Source organism: Lynx canadensis, chromosome D4, assembly GCF_007474595.2.
Source record: "Lynx canadensis isolate LIC74 chromosome D4, mLynCan4.pri.v2, whole genome shotgun sequence".
NCBI classification, from domain to species: Eukaryota; Metazoa; Chordata; class Mammalia; order Carnivora; family Felidae; genus Lynx; species Lynx canadensis.
Window position 1 is genome coordinate 64968317 of NC_044315.2, and position 21202 is coordinate 64989518.

Here is a 21202-nt window from a genome sequence, read left to right on the forward strand (position 1 = left end):
ATGACAAGATTTTTTTTATAGCTGTGTAATATTCTAGTGTGTGTGTGTGTGTGTGTGTGTGCCACATATTCTTTATCCATTCATCTATTAACAGACACTTGCTTTGGCTATTGTAAATAATGCTGCAGTAGACATAAGGGTGTATATATCTTTTTGAATTAGTGTTTTGTGAATACACAGACTCTTAAATTCCACTTTGTCATTGTCCTCCAAATGGCTTGCCTTCCACTGGTACTTCATCTGATGCCACCACTTATGATTATTTAAAATGTTTGTTGCCACTACCTGACATCTATTGCCATTGTCAAGATTGTTCATTTAATCATCCAATTTACATACAACAAAATGAAGGATCCCATTCTGAGGGTTTGATTCTTATGTCCAACTCTGTTACCAATTATTTTCTCTATTAGAATGTTATCAGAAAACAGATTTCACCTTTAAAAGTTCAATCAAAAGGAGTATAATGAAAGGATAATTTACAGATAGGTAGAGAGGGCTATAGGGACCAGTAAGGAATGATAAAGTTCTGAGATGAGCAAATTCATGAAACTGTAGGACCAGTATGCTTGAGTGGGCAAGGAGAAGAAACAGTGTTTCAGAGCTAATAAGAGCAGGAGCTGTCCCAAAGACTAAGTCTTAGGTAGATGAGCACAACCACCAACAAAACTGTGGCCTAGTAGAAAATGAACAAGGAAGACAAATACCCAGCATCTTTCTTTTCCTGCTTTCTAATGTTCTGTCAATGCATGTCACTGACCAAAACCAAACAGAAGGCAGAAGTCAAGAGAGCCTGAATGTTGCCTTTTATCAAATTCGTGTTCACAGGATGCAGAGGAGGGCAGAAAAGAATGGAAAATCTGTCAAAATTGTCACACAAAAAAACTAACACTGTCATTGACTTGAGTCTCATCTAAGTTAAAAGTAAATGATGTCTTCAAACTGGAATTGAAAATGGTTATAAAAGTTTGGAATAGAAAAATCATATCACATAAGTAAATATCATACTTGTGTTCCAAAGGAACCCCGGTGAGATTTTTTGTTTGTTTGTTTTCTTTCCTCTTAAGTATCTATCTAGTTGCCTGATTTCTAGTGCTCCTATCTCGCTGAGACTCCAGGATGAAAAACAAAATGAGTAAAATATGATTATTTATTTGGCCATTAGACACACATTTCACAAGTTCCTATTGTGTAATTGACACAAAACTGTATTTTGGAATTATTTGATAGAAGATATTTGGTATTCCTCTTAGGACAAAGAGAAGGGAATACAATGTTGAAGGAGAGGAAAAGTTGTGATGGAATTGGGAAGGCTATTATCCAAAAATCAGTCAAAACATTCAAAAGTGCATGAGGGAAAGTCCCATTTGTTTTCAGAATGACAAATCTATACTGCTTCAGTAATGGCTACAAAAGTCAGATGCTTGCTTTGCTCCAGCAGGGAAACATATCCATCATGAGGCTTAATATGCTTGTGTGTACTTTCTCGAAAGCTTTGCTAACGCCTGCTGATTTACCTGCAATACATTTTCCAGAAACTGTTGAGTAAAATGACAACATATATATTTAGTTTCACACTTCAGTCTGTCCAATTAGCAGTGTTTGTGGTAGCAGCTGTGAGCCCAGGAGAGGATTTAATTTTAAGTACAGCAGTCTAGTTAACAAAAAGAAAAAAAAAAGGAGCTGAGCCATGAATTTACCAAGTGTTAGTTTCCAATTGTTTATGAGAAATAGCTCTTTATTACTATTATTGAAAAATTGCCTTAAAACTAGCTCTTAAAATTTTATAAAGTAGAGGTCTGAGGCAGCCTGCTATGGTAACTACCATAACAGGTAATGTGATAATTATCAGGATACTTTGGGCAAACTCCCTACTCTCACTTAACCTTGGTTCACTTGTCTGAACAATACAAATCCTTCTATGCTAATTTTCAGTGATTATGAAATAAGATTAAAGATCTTTGAAAACAGTAAAGTCATATACAACACTGAAACATGAAGAAAAATAAAAGAAAGAAGATTTGACTCTTATACAAAGAGCTCCAACCTGGTAGATTTTCTCTTTTTCACTTAATATTTAAGAAATAAGTAAATACTAACTGCTATTCTGGGAATATATCTAAAGGCAAAAGATGGTACCAAAGACACTAATATTAGAAGGTATGAATTAATTTAGAGTACCAAAGGAGTTTGTGAAGCCTAGTCTTGGAAATATTTATAAGGTGACCAGAAAATCATCTAATCTGAATAATATTGATCAAAGACAGAAAATTTTTCATACAATTTTTGCTACCCATGACAGAGATATATAATAAGAATAAGCTAAGTAATAGTAAATTAAAATTGTCTCTATAGATTGTGTTTTTTTAAAAAAGGATGAATGTTAAATATCATTATTATCTCCTTTAAAATCAGTCTCAGTTTCCAGTTAGGGAAAAGGCAAAAACAAAATATTTGAAAGAAAATGAGTTTTAAAGTATCAAAAACTAACTGAAATTAATTTATAAATATATGATAAAAGAGTTATGATAGGATATACTTTTGTTACTGAATTAAAAAAATTAATGAATTAAGCCTACAAATATGGAAGCAAGAGACAAAGTAACAGATAAACCAAAGGAAAAAGAAGAAAGGAATTAATAATGAAGTAGGCAGAAAGGAAACCGGCTGAAAGGAAAGGGCTGAAGACACATAGTACTGAAGCCATGCAGTTAGGATTGCAAGATAAAATATAGGATGCCCAGTTAAATTTGAATTTCAGATAAGCAACAATTTTTTTAGGTATAAGTATATGCCAGTTACTGGATGGGTATACTTATACTAAAATGTATCTATTGGTGCTTTATCTGAAAGTATATCTAAAGTTATTTATGTAAGATTCAATTTTAACTGGGGTCCTATATTTTTATTTCCTTAATCTACCAACTCTACATGCAGTACATATACAAAATAGGGTTTATCAGGTAAAATTAAGATGTAGAGAAGTAGTAGAGAGCACACAATTCTCTGAAGTTGAAATTATCCACAGCTGAAGCCAGGCATAGGTGATCTGCATTCACCATATCCAGCATTACAGTAAAAAGGGTCTTGCCCGTAAATATTCTACCTATATATACCAAGGTTGTAGGTAGAGGGGTTGTGTTGGTTTGCAGCCATGGGAGTTTCCAGGGTAAAATCTGCAGCTAGCCCCTGGAGATGGAGAACAAGAAGAGACTGAAGAAACAGCGCACTGCAGATTGGTAGGCGACAGGTTTAATAATCAAGGGAATTTACATACAAGGCTTGTGTGGGGCAGCTGCAAGTTTATGAGCTCTTCCAAGTTCATGTGGTTGTTGGCAGAATTATTTCCTTGCAGCTGTAGAATGCATGCAAGCTTGTTTCTTCAAAGCCAGCAAGAGAGAGAGAGAGAGAGAGAGAGAAATCTGTTTCAAGTCTTCAAGTCTCTGACCCTCTTTTAAAGGACTTACCTGTTATAACAGGCCTACCCGATAACCCCCCCCCCTTTTGATTAACTTAGAGTCAATTGATTAAGAACCTTAATTACATATGTTGAAACCCATTTGCCTTCCCCATAAAGTGTAACCTAATCATGGAATTGACATTAATCACATTCACCTGCTTTGTACACAACTCAAGAAGATTACACAGGGTGTGTAACATGGAGCAGTCGGAGTATGGGGAGGGAGAGGGCATGGGAATTTTAAGTGTCATCTTAGCAGTCTGCTTACCACATTTTGGGGAGCTGCAATGAGAACATAGGAGGGAAATGTTGGATGGTGCTCTCTTCAATATAGGAATGAATTTTTTTCTTCCTAGTTTTATTTAGTGTGTAGTAACTATAGCCTTGTCCACTTGAATAACTTGGCTGGAATTCTTGAAAAGTGGAAACGGTTCTAGTAGGATTCAGTTTCTCATTCAGTGCTCATCTGTACCCCTCGATACTGGAAGCATCATTCCTGTAATCCTTGTACTAGTAAGTTCAGAAAGGCAAAATCAGACAATGGGTAGCAGAATTGGAAAAATCTCCTTGAAAACATTTTAAATCCTTGCTAAAGATTCAATATTTGTCATTTATAACTTACTTTAATTTTTTAAAACATTTATTCATTTTTGAGAGACAGAGATAGAGCATGAGTAGGGGAGGAGGAGAGAGGGAGGGAGACACAGAATCCGAAGCAGGCTCCAGGCTCTGAGTTGTGGCTCGAAGTGGGGCTCAAACTCACTGACCACGAGATCATGTCATTTATAATTTAAAGAATCAGGAATTTCCTTTCAGTTTATATGAAACAATGGTATGAAATTTGAGCCAAGACTGGAGTGCATTATCAAAATTGTCACTGTCATTCAACAAACCAAAGGAAGGTCTACACTTTGGGTAGAGTTTAAACTCATAGAGGATTATTCTCTAACAACTGCTGGTGGGATTAAGGAGCTCCACATGCATGCCAAGTTCTAATTATATAACTGACTTTTCATGTACTATTGCACATTACAAATTCCTATACTCCTATGGTGAATAATTGTCTAACATGGCCAAAAGAGAGCAAGGTTAATGAAATTGACCTTAAGAATGACAAAGTTCCAATAGCACAGGAAGCTAAATTTAGTCTTTACAGAAAAACTGCTAATCATTATGAATATTTACTTTTGATAAATAATCTTTCCAACTTGATAGGAATTCTTAGTTTCCATAGTGACGTTTCTCAATTAAGACACATGAAAACTTGCCTCAGAACCACTAATTATTCTTTTTTGATGCCCGTGATCACTCTTGTTTTCACAGTGGTGTGTGTGTGTTGTGTGCATGCACACACATGCAATAATTTCACTGAATCATCCTGTACTTCTCTGTCTGAAACACTGAAAATGCTGTGATCACACACTTTTCCACAAGTGACTGATGATCTAATTCTAGAACCCTAGTCAAGTGTAGGGTAGTGATATTGCATTGCATAAGCCTCCCCAAACCCCAGAATACATATTTAATTAGGAAAGAGTAAGTTCTCCGTTGGCACTTCCTCAGAATGCTCATCACAGAAATTTGGCATAACAGACAAGTTGTGGTCCCCAGCAGTTCAGCAAATGGTTGGGTCTGGGGCAGAGCTAGTGACAAACCCAATAAATGAAACAGTAATGGAGAATCAAGCTAAATAGTATTCTATGTCCAGGTAGGCAGAATCTGCAATGCCTGACACTAGAAATAACATAACCTCAGTGCTTGGTGTTCAGGGATTTAGCAGAGCTGTAATCCCCAGAGTGAAATTGGCCAGAGCCAAAGCAACTCCCAATTATAAAATAAGAAGAGATAACCGTGTAATTTACTAGGACGGGAATTCAAATTAGAGATCAGAGCGAAAACTATACCCTGTGGACAAAAACACTAATCATAAAAAAAAAAAAAAAACCAAAACACCCATGTTAAATATTTACACGGAAATGATTTTATTCCATCTACATAAGAAACTTTAATTGTTGTAGACAGTTTGAGCTCCCAGTGGCCCTCATCTCATGCTCCTCTCCATTGTGTGTGAGCTGAACATAGTGACTTGCTTCTAACAAGTAGAATATGGCAAAAGGATGGGATGTCAATTCAAAATCAAACTACAAAACACTGTGACTTTTATCTTGCTTGTAGTTTTTCTCTGGCTCTTCTGACATACTTGCTCCGAGGAAGCAAGTTGCCATGTTTTGAGCTGCCCTAGCAGAGGCTATGCAGCAAGGAACCAAGGGTGGATTCCAGCCAATAGCCTTAGGAGCTGAGGCTCCCAGTCCCACAAACTTTGAGATAATTCATCCTGTCAAGAATCATGTGAATGAGCTTGGAACATTTGAGCATTCAATTGAGACAATGGCCTCAACTCTTATCTTTTTTGCAGTCTTGTAAGAAGCCCTACAGCAGAGGACCCAGTTACGCCATGCCCAGATTCCTGACCCACAGAAACTGTGAGGTAAAGAAAATGTGTGTTGTTTTAAACTGCTAAGCTTTAAGGTGATTTGTTATGTAGCAATGGATAATTTATAAATACATGAGTTTAAGAAGTCAGTGAACTTGAGCTGTTATACTCATGTTTACGGTTTATTATAACAAAAGGATATAGATTAAAATTGGCAATAGGAAAAAGCATATAGGACAGGGTCAGTAAAAAATCAGGTGTGGAGCTTCTATCTGTTGACTCCCAGTGGAGTTGTGTGGGCAGTGCTTATTTCTCCCATCAGTGATATGTGACAACAAGCAGAGTATTGTCAACTATGAAAGCTCACCCAGTCCTTGGTGTCGAGAATTTTTCCTGGGGCATAGTCACGTAGACATGGCAGACTGCCTGTGTGACTGACTTTAGCCTCCAGCCTCTCCAGAGGTCAAGGTAATACTGCATGACCTAAGGCTTATACCCTAAATCACATTGATAAGGTAGATTGTCTGGTATGGCCCACGGCCCCCAGGTTAACAAAGACACTTCTCAGGCAGGACATTGCTAGGGCTTACAGGTTACCTGCCAAGAGCCAGGAGCAAAGGCCAAACTTCTCTTTGGAGGAGGTTAATCCTTTAGCACACAAAGTATTACCTATAGTCTTTATTCTTATTTTGGGCTCCAAATGTATTCTACTTCTCAGTCTGTAGACTTGTGTTAATTTGCATAATTCATTGCAACCAACCCAGATTTTCACAGATCAAAGTTATTAATGGCCTTTATGCCAGTTTTCAATGTTTTGCTCTTGACAATAAATCCATTCTTTATCACCCCGCTGTGTGATATCAGAGTCAGACCCTGTAAATATTTCTCTTTTGCCAGATGGCATGATGTTAAACTTGGTCAGTAGAGGATGCTGGAGGGACACTACAGGGGAAGGGGATTCTCTTTTTAATCCCAGCGTGCTCCCCTGTCCTTACTGCTCCAGTACTAGTCAACACGCATGTCACCCAGTGCTGTTTACCTCCTGGTGAGTTTCGTGGAGTTCAGAGCAATCCTGGCAGCAGCCTTCTCAGAAAATTCCACTAGCACCATGGCCAGTTTCCCAGGAAGTTTAGCACCAACCCCACAGTAGGATTCCCAGCAAGTTCCACCAGCACCACATCTGGCTTGAAGGTGCCCTAGGGGGCAGCTTGCCAGCAAGTTTCCGCAGGACCCCAGAAAGCAGCTTCCTATTCTGTGAATACTCCAGTGGGCAGTTTCCTGCTTGCCAGCCTCAGCCTGTGGCTCCTCTGCCTCTCTGCTATCCAGTAGGCCAGAGCCACCCTCCCATGATCTGGATCTCAGTCTTGAGGATGGGGGTGACCTCTTCTAAAATTTTTTCTTCCTTGAGTATTCTACATCAGCCCCAGGGTAGTGTCTGCCTCCTATATCTGCTTTTCCTATATTTTTTAGAATTATCGTTAACACTTAGTAGTTAATCCTCTGCTGATGGGTTAATAATCCTTTATATGAAATTTCCTGCCCAAATTAATCTGTGGTTTCTGTTTCTTCACCAGGCTTCAACTGATGTGGCCTTCAATATAAAAAGATATAAAAATAATTTCCTGTGGTGTGTTTTCCCATGCTTTAAAAAAAATCTGAGATTTTTTTTATATTTCTTAACAAATTTGCTGAAAACTTATGAACTTATGCTAAAATTCCCCCTCAAGCTCTTATAAATTTAAAGGGAAAAAAAGATGTAAAAATTCAATCTGATAAAAAGAAGAAGTCCAGGGAAAACCTTCTATTTTCCCTGTGAGGACAGCAATGATACAATACATATTAATGTACTTCCTATGAAAAGACAATTTTAAAGTAATTAGCCATTATGCCCCCTTGCTGCAATAATCTTTACCAGGAAGATGTTGAAAGCAAGAATAAGATTAATTTTAAATTTCAAGGAAAACAACCTAAATTTGAGGTGGGCCTTAATATCTAAATTCATTATTCTGCATGCTACCTCAGCACTCATTTTTTTTCTAAGTTTATTAGGGCTGTGATATAGTATCTGGCTTCTAGTAGTTACTTAGCAAATCTTTGTGATGCATGCCTATAAATTTCGATTTAACCAATTGTCTATTGGTTAATTCAGTAACTGACATCTGAACTAAATATACAAGGAATCTGCTTTGTCATGATTTTGACAATTTATCCATGCATGGTTAGGATGAGAAACAGAAGACACATGGTAGCATAGAGCAGTGTTTCCTGACAGTTGTGTCCTGGAAATCTGTGCCACCCGTATTTCCCATCCTCTGTCTCTTCCCCTGCTGTTAAATGCTGGCTAATGAGGTGCCTGGGTGGCTCAGTTGGTTTAGTGTCTGACTTCAGTTCAGGTCACAATCTCACATTTGTGGGTTTGAGCCCCGCATAAGGCTCTGTGCTGACAGCTCAGAGCCTGGAGCCTGCTTCAGATTCTGTGTCTCCCTCTCTCTGCCCCTCCCCCGCTTATTCTCTGTCTCTCTCTGTCTCTCAAAAATGAATAAACATTAAAAACAATGTTGTTAAATAAAAAAATTAAATGCTGGTTGGACAAAAAGTGTCCCAGAATCAATACCTGTAGAATCAATGAGAAGATCCATTCAGCACCTGCTATGGTTCCAAGTGTTCACATGTTCTCCAATCTCATTCTCATTCTAGTGAGCAGATATTATTTTTACCATTTTACAGATGATAATGAGGCTCACTGAGCTTACATGACTTGCTCAAAATCAGACTCTTAATTAATAGCTCGGAACTGATGACATCTTTTCTGACTCAAAATCTAATACTCTTTTACATTATGCTGCACTGACTATTTAAACTACAGAAATCGGAATCCAAAAAGTTGTTTTCTAAGTTTGTCCAGTGCATCCTGTAACCTAGTAAAGAAATACTGTCTATAATGTTCCTAACTGGTAGCCTCTGCTTAAACTTTCTAGGGATAAATAAGAAGACCATTCATTCACAAGTTTAATTTAGATATTCTTCAAATTATCAGAAAGTGCTTATGTATATGGGTCAATAACCTTTCTTCTTATTGACTTCCACCCATTGGTTATAAGTGCCATCTACAGAATGCCCTCTAGAGGTTGTAACTGCTCTCTGCCTCCTGTCAGAGGAGTGTGATCTCTCATACAGGTTGTTAATCTGAAGAAAGGGCTAATATTGTATGTCTAGCATGTCTCTCTCTCCACTTTATTTAATTAGAGCCCAACTCAGAACAGATTCCTCATGTTCTCGATATTTGATACTAGTTATTACTGCTGCTGGAATGTGTACAAGCCTTCTGTCTGTTCATTGCTTATCTGGAAATACTACACATTTACATATTCTGGTATGTACTTCAATGAGCACTGATGATAAATATTGATTTAGTGGAAACTCCTATCCTAAACTCTTTTATCCAGATTCATGAAAATTAGCCTCCCTCTACCTGGTTATGCTTCTAGGAAGCCCTGAGAGGGTCTTAGATCAAGAGAAGTCAAAATGGAATTTTGGCATAAAATCAATGGTAGGAAAAATAGTGATATGGACAAGGAAGAATAGTCATTGTGGGACCCAGAGAGAGAGACAGAGAGAGAGAGAGAGAGAGAGAGAGAGCACTATTCAAGAGAAATCTAATCAGGGTGCCAAGATGGGACAACACTCTAATTCTGGAATTAGAGAACAGGGGCCAGATTGTGGAAACCACAATCCAGGTTGTTACTGAACCCTTGAGAGTCAAGCAAATGTCATTCTCAATGAATCAGATTGCCCACTATAAAGCTAGAGAATAAAGATACAACCCAGTACTGATAGACTGGGGGAGGGAAGAAATAGTCCAATGCTCTATTCAAATGTTTTGAATTAAAATGAGAAGCTCTTGTTATAGGAAAACAAAACAAAACAAAACTTCAGTATTGGGAAGAGGTTGTTTCTTCTAAGAAGAGAAAAAGATGGCATCTCCTAAGCAAAATAATGGAGAAGTAGCATGTTTGTCAAACCTGAATATTTCCTTTATCAAGTATTCAAAGACAAAACACAAGATATCACTCATCCTAAGGATTTACTTAGTGAAAAAATAGCTTTCTACTCAAATTAGGAAACAATTTCAGTGAAGTTACTGCAAAAGATAGAGAAAACTGTCATGTTAGAATATCAATACAGTGTTTTTGAGTCTGTAAGTGAAAAAGGGCATCTTCTGGACTAAAAGTACCACATGACAACATGCCAGTCTTATACTTTAAGAGTTGTTTTGAAGTGAGATCATAGATATTCCAACAGCCTATAAACTTTGAAATGAAGTCAGTGCAAGTTGATTCTGGGCAAAGGTTATCAAGTTAAGTTGGAGTCCAGTTTCCACAACCAGGAGTGAGATATGGTTTCCTATTTGGTGGGGAGATACTCATAAAAATGGGAAGGAAGGTGGTTTCAGCAATAAATGTCAGAAACCAACTGCCAAGGGGTTACCTGAATCTTTACCTCTTCAACTCAAGTCTATTCTTCTACAAGGGATAGATAAATTAGAAAATATATGATTAGGGATCCCTTACCCTTTTGTACCTAAATGCATCACAATCAGGATTCTAAAAAACCATGACACTAAGGATGTTTCCACCAAATGCCCCCCTTTTTTTCCCATGGCTAAAGTTTGTTTCCATTTCCCTGTCTCCTTTTTTACCATAATAATTACAAGGAAATCTGCAGGATTCCTTAGCTTTCTCCTAGATTCAAACCCAAACTCTTAAGAAAGTACTGAGCTCAGTGTCAATGCTCTTTCTCCTTTGGAGCTCAAACTCGGCATGCTTGTTTTTCCTTATTTCAGTTACTCTTTTCTACTTTATCCTTTGAGCTCCTGTTCTCACAACAACTGGCTGCCAGAGGGAAAATGCTGTCTCCCATCATCTTCTTACTTACACCCTCAAAATAATTACAAAGATATGTTCATTCTACAGCTTTACTGATGATCACCGCGCTGACATGGATTGGGAAAATCAAAGGACACAAATGAAGCAGTGACGAAGTTTGGAGAATTTTATGAGACCAATCATTCAGAATCCCTGAACTCTGGTATTTATTCCTTTCTGAGATGGTACCTGGAAGCCCTTATGGAATTGCTCCATAAGCTTTTACTCTTTAAAACCAGGGCTTGGGGCACCTGGGTGGCTCAGTCGGTTAAGCGTCCGACTTTGGCTCAGGTCATGATCTCACGGTCTGTGAGTTCAAGCCCCACGTTGGGCTCTGTGCTGACAGCTCAGAGCCTGGAGCCTGCTTCAGATTCTGTGTCTCCTCTTCTCTCTGCCCCTCCCATGCTCATGCTCTATCTCTCTCTGTCTCTCAATAATAAATAAATGTAAAAAAAAAAACCCAAAAAACAAAAACAAAAAAACCACAGGGCTCAAATTTTGCCACTCACCATCTTTCATCCCCTATCTTTCCCTCTTTGCCCTCTTCCTTATTGTCCATCTATGGCTGCTTTTCTTATTCCATAAATTTTCCAGAAAGGGGTTGTCCACTCCCACAATCATCCTATAGCCAAATGATTTCCAATTTTAAATCTTCAGCCTAGATATGTCTTCTCAGCTACATTGTCCAGGTACCTCTACCATGATAGCCTGTGGCTTGTTCTCTTGGCCAGGCCAAGCTTGTTCTGATCCTTCACATTACTGTTCCCTCTCTCTGAATATCTGAGTGGTACTACGTTCAACTAAAGACAAAAACATGGTGTCACTCCTGACTTCTTTTTTGGTAATAGTGCTCCTGCTTCCACCCCCAACTTCTCTAGAGTTTAGTTCATTTACCATCTCCTCCCCATTTCCACTGCCATTGTTTGAGTTCAAGCCATCATCATTTCTTGTCTAAATTAATTATGGTAATTAATTTCTCTGATTCAAGTCTCTCCTCCATAATTCATTCTTCACCCACTAAACAGATGGATCTTTCTTAAACCACATCTGATATTGCCAATAACCCACCAAAAATATTCTCTATTGGCTTCTATTTGCATTTAAGATAAAATCCAAACTCTTCAGCATGCTTCATGATTGGTAAATTGTGTATATTGTTTTGTCCTTGTTTCTCCTTAATTCCTGCCTATGATGGTTAATTTTATGTGTCAGTTTGACTAGGCCACTAGATGCCCAATGTTTGGTTAAACATTATTATTCTGGATGTTTCTGTGATGGTGTTTCAAGATGAGATTAGCATTTGAATCAGTGAACTGATAAAGCCAGTTACCTTTTCCAATGTGGGTGTGCCTGCTGGTTCTATTTCTCTGGAGAACCTAGGACACTGCCTTTTATCAAACTTTAAACTTCAGCTAAACTATTTCCAGTTTCCCAAAAATATCTTATTCTCACACATTTATGAGCTTGAATATGCTTTCCTTGCTGTTCATGACATCCTTTGAAATATGAACACACACACGTACACACACACACACACACACACACAGACACCCCTCCTTAATTGGCTAACATTCTATTTAGTATCTTCACACTCCACTCTCCTGAAAAAATACACCTCAGTTTGTGCTTTAATTTCCTCTAAAGATTTTCACTTTATTCCAAATTTTTCATATTTTCAGACTATGTATCAGGTTGAGTATCAAATGATTTACGCTTTACTTAACAATATGATAATGCTGATGAGGATAATAATGATAACAGCATTCTGTCATTTACTGAGTGCTTACTAAATATGTATGAAGCTCTCTGCTAAGTACTCTTTATGCATTATCTATTTTCATCTGCCCAAGCAATTTGAAGATTATTATCCCCATTTTTTGGATGTGGAAACCAAGAATTAAAAAGTTTAAATATCTTGCTCCAAATTATGCAAGCGATCAATGGTAAGGATGGACCTGAAGTATAGGTCTAGTCTCATCTGTTTATGCTCTGAACCCTTTTATATACTGTCACTTTCCTATACGGCACTAAAGTGGCCATTCTTAAGTGGCTTGTCATGTATATGGTAGTTTTTAGCTATCTTTATACATATGTTCTGTTGAAATTATAATATAAATATGGAAACCATAATAAAATTAATAAAAAGCAAATTTGTAGTCCAATTTATAGGTTTATGTCCAGGGTCATAGGGTGCTTTTGGCAGGCATATGATAGATCTGTTATCAATTCAACGTAAGTCCTGTATAACATCTACTGAAAGGTGAGGGAGAAAATTGACTCTAATTCTCCTGGAATCCTGTTTCCTGTATTGTTTCCAGTGAGTTTCTGTCAATGAAAAGCATCTGAGGAAGACTTAGAAGGATAAAGAGGGAGAGACAAATCATTATTCTCAGGTGGCATCTGCAGTTTCCCCCAGTTTCCAGGGATTTTTCTGGGAATCCTCCACTTTTATGCTGCAAGAAGCTGCAGCATTCTCAATGGTAGCATTTTGATCTCTGCTTCTTCAACCCTTTCAAACATTTCACAAATCTGTACTTCTGTATTTTAAATTACTCTCTCCATTCAAAATAGTTAGCGTGGCATCTGTATTCCTAACTAAACCCTGATTAATATATTTCTGTATCAATAACTTATGCCCTATTTCATACCTTACACCATTTTTGAAAGGAAATATTTGATAAAACTATGCAAAGATATACTGTAATGGTTTGTCTTCAAATGATTTGTTTATAAAAGGAAAGCATGTCCAACCGAGTATCCAATTCTAAAGTCAAGGGTTGTTAAAAGCATCTTTTAATTGGACTACCCCAATTATCTTCAGGGTCTGAAACACCAAGATGATAGGTTACATCCTAAGGAAACCTCAGCATACTAGTTTGTATATTTAGTGCTTTATAAGTAGGTAGAACATTCTGTGGAATAAATGTGATTCCTATCCCCAAACAGCTCCAGATAAAGAAGTGAGATAAATGTGGCTCAGTGTGGAAGCTGTTTGCATAGCTTCAAAATCCTTTCCTTGCCACCCATCTATCTTGTACATTTCCTTTTTAAAAAAAAATTTTTTTTTACTGTTTATTATTTTTGAGACAGAGAGAGACAGAGTGTGAGTGGGTGAAGGGGAGAGAGAGACACAGAATCCAAAGCAGATTCCAGACTCTGAGCTGTCAGCACAGAGCCCTATTCAGGGCTCAAATCCATGAACTGTGAGATCATGACCTGAATGAAGTTGGTCATGACTGAGCCAACTGAGACACCCCTATCTTGTGCATATTTCTGTTATACTTACCATACTTAATTTATTTGCTTACCTGCCTATGTTTCCTATTCATTAATAATATACTTTAAAGGTAGAGGTCTTATATTCTCCATCTTTATGCAGCCAGCTCTACCCAGTATCTGCTATACAGTAAGTGTTTGCTAACTTGAACTAAATCAAGTTTTTGAAAGTCAAAAGTACGCACAGAGTGGCAGAAGGGATCCAGATTCTACTTAGACTTCTGATCTGCCTCACAGGCTCCTGGGAATCTTATAATAATCTAAGAATTCTGGAAAACCATATGGCATAACATGGAACTTTCTAAAGCAGCCTTAGAGATTTCAAACTTTCCTGAGCATCCTAATAGGAGTTTCCCTGGAGTACCTTATTTGAAGATATTCAATATGTTCCATACATAAAAATGGAAAGGTACTTAATAAATCAATTGTCCTAACTCATTTTGTAGATACAGTGCCTTCTGAGTGGCTGAAGTGTTATAAGAATCATGAAACAATAAGAGATTTGCTATTTAATCTTTTATATTTATCCTTAGGTAAAAAATTTATTGTAAGACTTGGAAAGATATTATGTCTTTTTTGAACTACAAGCAGTTAGCTCAATAATTAATTAGTCAGAAGACTATTCAAGGTGCTTAAAACCCCAGAGTACAGTAAGTTTACTGAGTTGTTGGTACATGCAATAAAACATGAGAGTTCATTATCATAGATAATGTACTGCCTAGTGGAAAAATATATAAAAGTACTAGAAAATGAAGCCTATTATATTTCTCTATAGGCATGAGAACACTTATTATAAAGTACAGAGATTTGCAAAGTCTCCTACTATGTCAGGTTAATTAATTCACAGTTCTGGAGGCATTTTCAGATGATAAGGAATCCTAACAGCTTGGAGACAGTATGAGGAGTAAAAATAGACTAGATATCAAGAGTCCTGAATATTAGTCTCAGTTTCACTGTCTACTGACCTTTTGGTGTCAGGATGGACATGGTATCTTTTTTTTTCTTCCTAATTTTATTGAAGTATAGTTGACATACAATATTATATTAGTTTCATGTGTACAACGTAGTGATTCAACATTTATATACATTGCAAAGCGATCGTCATAATAAGTCTAGCCATTATCTGTCACCTTACAAAGTTGTTACATGTTATTAACTGTATTCCCTATGTTGTACATTGTATCCTTATGTCTTATTTATTCTACCACTGAAAGGTTGTACCTTTTTATACCCTTCCCCTATTTTGCCCATCCCTCCAGTCCCTCCCCTCTGGCAACCACCAGATTGTTCTCTATATCTATGAGTCTATTTCTTTTTTTTGTTTGTTTGTTTTGCTTTTTAGATTCCATGTATAAGTGAAATCACATGGTATTTGTCTTTCTGTGCTGGATTTATTTCACTTAGCATAATTCCCTCTAGGTCTATCCATATTGACCCAAATGGCAATATTTCATTCTTTTTTTTCTTTTTTTTTTACAATCTTGAGTTCATTTATTTATTTATTTATTTATTTATTTTTACACATATACCATGAATTCATAGGGAATGGGTTCCAGCAGCTCAGGCTCCTTTCCACTGGTTCTCACAAAGTATGCTTCTCTGGGTGGTGCAGGCTGGTTCTTCAGCTGAACCCAAGTACCTTTCTCTTTGGCTTCCTTCTTTTTCTGATCATTTTCCTTCACATACTTCAGGAAGCTGTTTTGGCTCTTTGAGTGCTTAATATGCTCAATACATACATTAATTCTCTTGGTAAGAATCTTGCCCTTAACTTGTTTGTTTACAACAATGCCAACAACATACTGGGAAACATTGTAGACTCTTCCAGATTTGCCATAGTAACATTTGTGAGGCATTCCTTTTTGAGCAGTGCTCATTCCCTTGATGTCCACAATATCACCTTTCTTGTAGATTCGCATGTATGTGGCCAAAGGAACAGCTCCATGTTTTCTAAAAGGCCTAGGGAACATACAGCAGGTACCTCTTCTCTTTCCCTTTGTGTTGGTCATTTTGGCAAATCACTGGAAGATGGCAGTTCCACCCATTCTTTTTTATGACTAAGTGATACTTTATTGTATATATATTTATACTATATGTATGTATATATATGAGTGTGTGTATATGCATACATATATATACACACATACATATGAAGATGTGATATATATGTGTGTATATGTGTATATATGTGTGTGTATATATGTATGTATACATATACATAGTATATATACTATAGTATATATGTATGTATGTATATGTATATGTATATAGTATATAGTATACTATGTATATAGTATATAGTATATTATATGCTATGTATACACTATGTATATGTATACATACATGTGTATGTATACACACATATATATATATACATAGTATAAATATCTTCATATATATGTGTGTATATATATACATATATATAGCACATCTTCTTTACCCATTCATCTATTGATGGGCACTTCAGTTGTTTCCATATCTTGGCAATTGTAAATAATATTGCAATGAAAATAGAGGTGCATATATCTTTTTGAATTAGTGTTTTCATTTTATTAGTATAAACACCCATAAATGGGATTGCTGGATCGTATGGTGGTTCTATTTTTAATGTGTCAAGGAAACCTCCATACTATTTTCCACAGTGGCTGCACTATTTTGTATTCTCACTAACAATGCTTGAGGTTTTCCTTTTCTCCACATCCTTACCATTACTTGTTATTTCTTGACTTTTTGATAATAGTTACTCTGATAGGTAAGAGGTGTTATCTCTTTGTGGTTTTGATTTGAATCTCCCTGGTGATGAGTGATGTTTAGCATCTTTTCACGTGTCTGTTGGCCATCTGGGTGTCTTCTTTGGAGAAATGTCAATTCAGGTCTTCTTCCCATTTTTAAATTGGATTTTGTTTTAATATCGAGTTACGTAAGCTCTTTATATATTTTGGCTATTAGCCCATTATCAGGTGTATCATTTGCAAATATTTTATCCCTTTCGGTAGGTTGTCTCTTTGTTTGGTTGAAGATTTCTTGCTATGCAAAAGCTTTTTAGTTTGATATACTCCCATTTGTTTATTTTTCTTTTGTTTTCCTTGCCTAAGAAGACGTATCCAAAAAAAAAAAAAAATACTGCTCAGACCAATGTCTAAGAACTTAGTGCCTATATTTCTTTGTAGTATTTTTATGGTTTCTGATCTTATATTTAAGTATTTAATCCATTTTGATTATACATGGTAAAAGAGAGTGATCTAGTTTCATTCTTTTGCATGTAGTCGTTCAGTTTTTCCAACACCATTTCTTGAAGATACTGTCTTTCCCCATGGTATTTTCTTGCTTCCTTTGTCAAAGATTAATAAAAGCATGGGTTTATTTCTGGGCCCTCTATTTTGTTCCATTGTTCTCTGTGTCTGTTTTTGTACCAATACCATACTGTTTTGATTACTACATCTTAGTAATATAGTTTGAAATCAGGAAGTATGATACCTTCAGCTATGATCTTCTTCAGATTGCTTTGGCTATTCAAGATCTTGTTGGTTCCAATCTTGTTGGTTTAGTAGTATTTGTTCTGGTTCTGTGAAAAATGCTATTGGTATTTTGATAGAGATTGCACTGAATCTGCTGATTTCTTTGGGTAGTATTAACATTTTAACAATGTTAATTCTTCCAATCCATGAACATGGCATATCTTTTCATTTACTTGTGCCATCTTCAATTTCTTTCATTGATGTCTTATGGTTTCAAGCTACAGGTCTTTCATCCCCTTAATGAAATTTATTCCTAGATATTTTATTCTTTTTGATGCAATTTTGAATGATACTGTTTTCTTAGTTTCTCTTTCTGTTCATTATTAGTATATAGAAATGCCACAAATTTATGTATACTAATTTTGTATCCAACAACTTTACTGAATTCACTTACTACTTCAAGTAATTTTTTGATGGACGATGAACATAATGTCTTTGAGTGTCACAGAATCATCAGTAACATAGGGTGTTTGATAACTACTTGTCTACATTACAATGCTAATGTGAGGGTCCTATGAAAAACATGTGAAAGTTCTTTAAAAATTGTGAAATGTCAAAAAAATATAAAACACCAAAACAATAAAGCAGATTATCTTGTTAGACACATAATGAATGAAAAAGATAAGTTCTGTCATCTTTTAAGTAGCCCTTCTAACAAATTATTTTAAGTGATGTTTAAAAATTATTAACAATCTCCTTTTGAAAAAAAAGTCTCCTTTTAGAAGTACTTCAGATTCAGGCACTTTTTTTTTTGGATTTACAATTGTAAATTTACAAATTTACAATTTGAACGTATGTTTAATCTTTTGGCAATTAGAATATTACTTGGTCAGCAATGCAAGTTATCAGTAAGGTGATGAATTATTTAGTATGCAAAAAAAGGAATAAATGTAAAATAGTGATTTTTGTTAGTGTACCTTTAAAAACTGATTGAAAGAATAAGTCAGAAATCATTTGAAAACGGAAACATCTTTGGATCTGTAACCATTTATTCAAGATATAAATTTTGACATGTGGCAATCATCAGAAGATTGAATTCTAAAGCATTTGTTTTAGAAGGAAAAATATATTATTTGTGAGTCATTAATTGTATAAGGTCTTTCTTGGTTTAGAGAAATCAAACTCACAAAATTAGCAAGATAAAACAGCTACTAGGAAGTTAGCACACAGATGGCTATTTTCTTAAATTAAATATAATTTATATCTTAAACACCTTAATATTGAGAGAAAAAGTAGTTATTATTTGTATTGCACTAATACTCTGATTAACAATTGGGTAGCTTCTTTAAAGTTTGAGATACTTCAGTGTATTTAAATAAATATAAGTTAAATTAACAAGATGACTGAAAATAGATACAAATAATAATGTAGTGTTGATGAAGTAATCCAACCTGTCATTTATCTTAAAACTATATGAACAGATATTCCTCAAAGACAAAATATTTCAAAGCAAAACACAATTACACAACAGTATAAAAATGTTTAAATAAATTAAATATTCCACATGTTGAAGTACTCTTTTGTCACTAGAAAAAGGTTAGTATTGGAGTGTCTGGCTGGCACAGTCAGAAAAGCATGTGGCTCTTGATCTCAGAGTCATGGGTTCAAGCCCCACATTGGGTGTAAAGATTACTAAAAATAAATAGATAAATAAATAAACAAATAAATAAATAGCTTAGTGTTAAAATTAATACTATTAATATATATCTTAATTACAGAAGAGGCATAAATGATATGCTTGGGGAACCTAGAAGATGCAAGCTGTCCCTCTACCTAAGAAAATCAGACAAGCTTCATAAAAGTGGACATATTGAAATTCATTCTTGAAATATGAATTTATGAGTCAAAGAAAAGCAAGAGAATTGCAAACACAGAAAAATGTACACGTGCAAATCTCTGAAGCAAGAAGCAGCGTAATATGTATGTGAAATGGTGAGCAGTTGGTTTGGTTGGAGACAGGGTGTATGGAAAGCACTGGGGGATAAATCAAAATAAGGCTTGAAATATGGATTAAAATTTGACTTTATTGTATGAAATTTGAACTTCACCTTCAAACAATGGGGCTGTATCTTGAGTTTTTTGAAATTACAAAGCATGTGCTAGTGTATTTTTGGATGATGTAGAAAACTATGGATGAAATTGACTGATGATGTGTCTTGTTTGATGATACAATTGCCTTAATCTAACATTTTGCTTATTTCTGTCTCTCATAATTAATTGCAAACTTGAAAATGCATCTTACCTTTTCTGAGATCCTTAGGCTTCAGCACAATTCTTAGAGTAGAGTTGATATTCAACAGATGATTGAATAATGGATCAATAGTAAATACAAGGGATGACTCTGGTCCTCTGCCAGAGTTTGCTGGTTAGTTAATTAGTCCCTATGATGTGCCAGGAACTTTGAATGCAATAATGGAATATCATATAAGGCTGCAGAGATAAATATTATTTTTACTACTTTGCATATGATCAGACTGAAGATAAAAGCAGTTTGGTAAATTTTGTCTACATTTCACTGATTATAATTTGAAAAGAGAAAATTCTGCTTGACTACAAACTCATAAAACTGTATTTCTCAACTGTTTGTCATTTTACATCAGTGGTAAGATAAATGAAATAGCTACCAATTTTGTAGATGAAATAAGTTGGTGGGAACAAAGGAAAGAAAAGAGACAGCAACTAATAGAGTGGATGACGAATTCAGGATTTCAAATTATCTTCACAGGCTAGGAAGTTGAGCCCAAATCAACAGAATGAGAGTTAAACGGAACATATATGTATACAGTTGACCTTTGAACAACACAGGTTTGAGCTTTATGGGTCCACTCATGTGCAGATTTTTTATAGTGTAGTATTTAATGTATTTTTCTTCTTTATGGCTTCCTTAATAACATTTTCTTCACTCCAGCTTACTTTATTATAAGAATATAATATGTAATACAAATAACATACAAAATATGTGTTAATCAACTGTTTATGTGATCAGTAAGGCTCCCAGTCAAAAATAGGCTTTTAGTAGTTTGTGGGAAGTCAAAAACTATACACAGATTTTCTACTGACATGGAGGGTTGGTGCCACTAACCCCTATGTTGTTCAAGTATCAGCTATATATGCTGGCCTGTGGGTTCAACAGGCTATTTATACAAGCTCGATATTAAAAAAAAAAAAAAGTCTTCGCTAGAATGTGGGAATGTTTATCTGAGTTCTCCAATGCCTGCCAGAGTACCTAGCACTTAAGATGCTCAAGAAATGTTTGATGAATGCAAGTGAAGATGAAACTCATAACAAATGGTATAGAACTCACATAAAGATAACAAACATCATGTAAATGCCACTATGCCTCTGCAGTTGCTGAGATTATCAGGACCCCATACCCACCATCAACATTAGCATTTGAAATCAAATTTAATTATAGTTTCTGTCCCTGACTGAAAATTTTCCTTAAGCATTCCATTAGGTGGTAGTAAATCCAATTAGCTACTATATTTCACAATTCTTTCTGAGTATGACCTCTTTCTTAGAAATAAAATGTAGCAAGCAGTAGCTGAAGGAAATAGCATTTGGGCCTATCACTTGATACTCCTTTTAGTTA

The 21202-nt window shown here is 35.8% G+C and overlaps 1 protein-coding gene across 1 annotated transcript; it reads right to left on the minus strand.

The window, feature by feature from the left end:
* Positions 1-15612: 15612 nt before the first annotated feature.
* Positions 15613-16101, minus strand: LOC115499107 (60S ribosomal protein L21-like). Its single transcript, XM_032595520.1, has one exon. It carries the CDS (start codon positions 16099-16101, stop codon positions 15613-15615), a length of 489 nt encoding a protein of 162 aa, XP_032451411.1.
* Positions 16102-21202: the final 5101 nt, after the last annotated feature.